The following is a 6,000-nucleotide window of genomic DNA, read 5'->3' on the forward strand; positions in this document are numbered from 1 at the left end:
TATATAGTGTACAGTTATCATCTATAAGATTTATGAAGAATCTCATCACAGATTTGACAGTTCTTATCATTGATGTGAATATTGAATATGTTATTTTTATCTATACACAGATCTTACAGAATAGTAAAGCTCTGTTATTCTTAATTCTTATTCTCAGTTATGAATCTGCTGCTAATTTAGTGATATCTGCAGAGTTGAGATGACTAAGCTTTTAATATTATTATAACATTGTGTGTTTAACAATCTTAATATTTTTATTAAACAATGTTAGCAGAGAATCTTTTTTCTCTGCAGATCATAGAATTTTCACAGATTTAAATTCATTATTTAACATTGTGAATTGAATCAAGTCTCTAGTTATTAATTATTTTTTCAGAATGTAGATGTTCTTATCACTTAATTTAGTAGTAAAACTCAACATCTTATCAGAAGAGATTAACAAGATTAAATAAGTGTTTTTATAAATTAGTTACTTATATGTATAGCTCTGATATACAAGCTTCTCAAAACTCATAAGATTAATCTTCAGCTTAAGAATGTAGCAGGTATTCTACAGCAGCAGATTCACTTCTTTAACTGATATATTTATCTTCTTTATAACTACAGAAGCTGTCAATTCATCAGTTATCTTTAATATAATATTAATCTTCTACAGCACTATTGATATGAGATTCTTGTAAGATATAGTATAAACACTGAATTCAGAGTTCAGAACTCAGATATCTTTATCAGTTTAATCAGTAGAATAGACTGTTTCTGTTATATGAAATACTTACTCAATAATATTATAAACTGACACTCAGTCTGTTTCATTCTTATTCTTATTCTTATCACAGCTAGTAGAGTGTTTTTCAGAAAATTTCAATCAGTAATCTGTTTGAATGTGATCAATCTTCTGACAATGATAATATATTTTAATAGTATTATTACTCTTTCTATCTGACTTAATAAAATCTTTGTTCTTGTTCTCAGATATCTTCTTCTTCTTCTTATTCTTTTTATTCTTTCTGTTGAAATCTTGAGTATTATTTACAGAGATGAGAGATTTATCAGTAGCTGACAATCATAGAAGAATATCTTAACATAATCTTATAAAATTATCTTTAAGTGTTCTAGTATTCTCATTCTTCTCTATTACATTTATTCAATTCTTTATAAAAGATAATCAATCTTTACTAATCTCTGTAAGAAGTCTGTTAAAAAACATGAAATCTTTGACATTATATTTCAATCAGATATAATCAGTTCTGATTACAATTAAATATTTAATAAATATATAATTAGAACTCTTTGATTTTAATATTATCTCAATCAATTCTTGAAATAGATGAGTTCTGTGAATAGCAGGTCTCTCAGTGAAATTATTCTTTATAACAGATTATAGAGAATAAGCAGATAGTTGAGACTTCTTAAGTATAATAAAGTGAGATTTGATCTGTGAAGTAATTACAGACTATATATAGTTGTATAGTTAGATATTTCATTCTGATTAAAAATATTATATATTTATACTGATATTCTCATTAGAATTAATCTGCTTATTATTAAGAATGTCATTCATTTCAGATTATCTCACTGTGAGCAGAATCTCTTCTTTTCATATAAAGTAATTTACAGAGTCAGTGAGTATAATAGACTTTTTTATAGATTTTACTTAATCTCTGAATTTATTAAGAATCTTTATTAATGCAGATATTCTACTCTTTCATTAAAGATAGTTTATTAAATCTGCACTAAGCTCTTTATTTTCATTTCTGTCTATCATCATTCACTTAACTTCATGCTGAAGTCTTGTAATTTCTAGTCTCATGTGAGTCTTCTCACTTACAGAGCTATTGTTATTTTAGTCACTTAAACTCTCTACATTATCTGATATCTCATTGATATCTTTAATCAGATGTTTGTATTTATTGTTGAACTTGTCAGACTGTTCTTTCATAATTGTATTATCTGTCTCAAATATCTCAGAAGTCATCTTCTGATTTATTATTAATATTGACAGTAATCTATGATCTTGTATTTACTGCTCTGATATTTTCTCATTTCTTTATCTTAAAGACATGTATTCTTTTATTAAGTCAGATATTCTCTCAGATCTTAGATTAATCATGAGTTTAATCACTTAATAAATTATCTAGACATGCTTGTAATAATACATGAAGATATCAATTTACATATTATTACAGTTATTTATTACTTATGAAGAGCTTTATAATCTCTTGAAGAATAACACTGTTATATTATATATGTAATCTATCTACGCGAGTTACACTAAATAGATTGAGATAGCATGTAACTAGAGTAGATGTAGTAATTATTAACATCTTATTTAATCTGATTTCATACATTTCTTAATATAAATTCTGCTGAAACTAATCATTAAAAAAACATACAAAGTGACTATTTATCAGATCTTATAATGAGATTATAACTTAGAATAAATAAGAAAGTAATCTCATTTAATCTCATTTAGTTTCATACTTGATATAAAGTGACTATTTTTAGACATTTTAAGATTTTTTTTAGACTATTTTTAATTTTTTAAAAAGTAACACTTTTTGATAATGCTCAAATGAAATTTAAAGTCATTTAAAGCAATAAAATGAATTTAAATTGAGAAGTGAAAATCATGATCTCATTTGAAAAATGTGACAAGAGTAGACAGTAAGTCTCACTGAGACAGTATGAGACTACTATCTAATCTTAAAACCATGTAATGAGATCAATCAAATTGATAATGAGACCCATAAAATATTCTGATCCTGGTCCCAGACACGGTCACACGGTCAGTCTAATTCTGACGTCTTGTCTAAACATGGCTCAACTAAATATTAGAAAAAGAAAGTGCATATAGGTATTCTCTATTGATTTAGCCATAGAAATCATGTATGTAAGGCTACATTAGATACCTGGTTGAGATTTGATTCAATAGATAGAGAAGCGGGTTGATATCTAGATTCTCAGCGCCGAGCCGCTAGTACGCTGACTTCCTGCCACTACTGTATATACAACTGTAGAATATCACATCTCTTCTCTCTCTCATGCTACTTACCCTCTTTCTATGATGTCAGAGAAGATGTGTGTATGAGCCACTGTATTGGGCTGGTCCTGTCCCCTTGCCTGGGTTTGCATGACAGCTCTGGCGAAGGGTGCCTTTTGCGCGCCAATGAGTAGGTGAATTTGTTAGTGGGATAGGCAGGTGGGTATCTTTGCTGGTAGTAGTGGCGGTGGTGGTGGTGTCGGTGTTAGTTGGATTGGATGACTGTGCGGAACAGTGAGCGGGTATCAGTTTGGTATGTGAGGAATGCGGGCGGCTGGCAGTTACCTTTAGAGCGAAGTAGTTGAGGCGCTTGTTGAACTTTCAGATATGTAGGTAGTACCAGCTGCGCGAAGACGACTCAATAATATATTCAGAGCATGTCCGTATAATACGAAGGTGCAGATAAGCGGCCAGGCTTGAGATAGTATCCGCGGAAGTTGGCGGGAAAGGGGGAATATTCTCTAATGATTTGTCATATGAATACAGGCGCGCATATCGATTACATTTCCATCGCTCTCCTTGTTCGCGAGCCAAGGAAAGCTAAGAAAAGAGGAGTGTTTATTATTTCGAGGAAAATCGCACGGCAGAATAAGAACCACGGATGAATGAATATAGGTTCTGTGGTGTGAGGTATATTAGACCCCGGTTCCGGGGAACGCGGTGCCGCCTTTGCTTAGCACCACAATACCTCTTTCCCGAGAAATGTATCCTTTCATCAAGTTCTACGTAGTAGGCCTAGTCAGCAACTATGATAGGAAAAGGTTTTCTAGTACTATCGCTCTCTCCAGGCGTTAAGAAAAGAATTATTTGTGAAGCAACGGAAGGCCTGTTACTCACTTTGTAAATGAGATTTGCTAGAAAGCATTCAACTTCATCCATGTCAAGCGGAACCTTTTCATCCACCTTGTTGCCTAGCCTAATTGCAGCAGCGAATTCCGCAACAGGGATCCGCGTACGCCGGATAGGTGGTTGTCCGTTCACGGGTGGATCGTATCCTCCAGCCAAAAACACTTCCGGAAAAGATTTCGGAGAGCGATGTCTCGTCCCCGTTCGAGCGGTAGATATATACGTCTCTTGACAAATTCATTCTCACCGGCAGCCATCGCCGTGTCGAAGCCCGTAAGGTCGCCTTTCTTGATGCACTTGCTCAAGGGACTGTAGAGCTTCTCGAGAAGAGGATAGGGGGCAAGGAGTCGACGTGTCGGCAGTGTGTGGGTTGTTACGATGTGGCAGGGAATAAGGTAGGTAAGAATTAGTCTGGATAGGGTCTCTTAGTACTGTTGCCATTCAATGTACGAACGGACATCTCTTGCACCTACTCTTTATTTTTCTTGGCGTCGGGATGGCACATTTTCCACGCGTACGTCAAATGCTCTTCAGCCTAGAAGGTTTCATGGTCAAAACATTGACCAAGCATAGATAATCATGTAGTGTCACCACCTGCACATACCTCTGCGTAGTTCTCGTCTAGGAAACATATCACTCCGAGATAATATTTGAAGGTGACAATATGTGATTTGGGGAAGGCCGAAATGGGTGGTAAATCTGCGTGCGATGCATTTATAGCCCGCAGCAAGCTCTTACAGGATGATATGGCCCCGAGCTACAAAATAATCGTTAGAGGACGGACGAGATGTCACTTCCCAGTGTTCCAGGAATCCGCACCTTAAAATATGTTTTGAAAGAAAGGTTCACAGTGTTATACACGCCCCATTTACGAGACTCTTCAATAGGTGCCCTGGAAGAATTGTTGTTTAGATGAGCAGCCCAACATGACGTCTAAGCAGAAAGCATACCTATCGTGGAGACACAACGTGAACATTCGGTTAATGATTTGAGATGACTCCTCCAGTTTGGCATTCTTACTGGGATCGGATACCACGTCGTCTTGGAAGCTATTATTATAAGCATCTGAATCCTGAGACGTGCTGGCATCCGCTTCCACCGCAAATATTCGAAGATATCTCCCAACGATATATAGACAAGGCAGCGTCCATGCCTGGAATCCTCCATTGGTGTACCCGCGTATGAGAAGATTGGCAACCTGCTTCCAAGCGTTGAAGACCTTGGCCCAACTCCCCGTCTGAGGCGACTCTTCAATTTCGACTATTTCGGCCACAGCTTTCCAGTATGCCACGAAAATTTCTACCCACACATTGCCTTCCTGCTTCGGAAGTTTGATCCCCGTTGATCGGTCTTGAAGGAGAGCATATCTGATATCCACCTGAACATTGGCAGCATTTGTGAAATAATACAAATTTCGCAGCCTATCTGGGTCCTTTGGAGGGGCAACAGGAGTGATTGTAGCGGCCAGTGCAGAACCAATGCCTGTCTGCTGAGCTTCTTTGAACTCAGCAAATACTGTACTCATTTTGCGGCCCTGGGTGCGCTGACTGGTGTAGGAGTGTTGGTGAGGTACGCGGAATTGCAGAAAAGGAGCTGGTAACTGATGCAGGGTGAGCAAATATCCTTGGTGTTTGAACTTTAGCCATTCACCTCCCAGACCAAGCCAGTCAGTTCGCCGATCCTCGTGTTGTTGTTCGATGTTCGTAGTTGACAATTGTATTTTAGCTGAGAGGGTGGGGTGTCTTGGCATTCCCCAACACGGTTAGCGCCCTGAGGCTCCCGGTTAAGCGAACAGACAGCCCTAGCCACCACAAGTTCGAACAAAATCTGAAATTCTATGCGTTGAAGACGGTATCCATCTCACGACACAGCACGACAACCAGACAAAGTAAGTACTTATTTTCCTCCAACTACGTTAAATTGCGAGTTACTGACATTGCCGTTCTAGATGGGTGAGTTTTACCTGTTGATTCGAGGCCCTCGCGTTGCGATGCCCTGCCCAACCCCCTTCGAGATCGCGTTTGCAAAATTATCTACCCACACAAAAATCCCCCAATTCGTGGAACTGCGCTTGGGAGAATACCGCGATCATTGCTAGTTGAAGAAAATATGAA

At 37.0% G+C, this 6,000-nt stretch overlaps 1 protein-coding gene across 1 annotated transcript; it reads right to left on the reverse strand.

Moving 5' to 3' along the window:
- Window positions 1–2,740: 2,740 nt before the first annotated feature.
- Window positions 2,741–5,659, reverse strand: BDBG_09118 (COP9 signalosome complex subunit 12). Its single transcript, XM_031723878.1, has 7 exons — window positions 4,837–5,659; window positions 4,706–4,778; window positions 4,491–4,643; window positions 4,360–4,421; window positions 3,878–4,297; window positions 3,326–3,762; window positions 2,741–3,262 (listed from the first exon to the last, which is right to left on the reverse strand). The coding sequence occupies exons 1-5, from the start codon at window positions 5,634–5,636 to the stop codon at window positions 4,018–4,020; spliced, it is 1,368 nt and encodes a 455-aa protein (XP_031581236.1). The 5' UTR covers window positions 5,637–5,659; the 3' UTR covers window positions 2,741–3,262; window positions 3,326–3,762; window positions 3,878–4,017.
- Window positions 5,660–6,000: the final 341 nt, after the last annotated feature.

The sequence above is a fragment of the Blastomyces gilchristii genome, assembly GCF_000003855.2.
Source record: "Blastomyces gilchristii SLH14081 genomic scaffold supercont1.35, whole genome shotgun sequence".
Lineage (NCBI taxonomy): Eukaryota > Fungi > Ascomycota > Eurotiomycetes > Onygenales > Ajellomycetaceae > Blastomyces > Blastomyces gilchristii.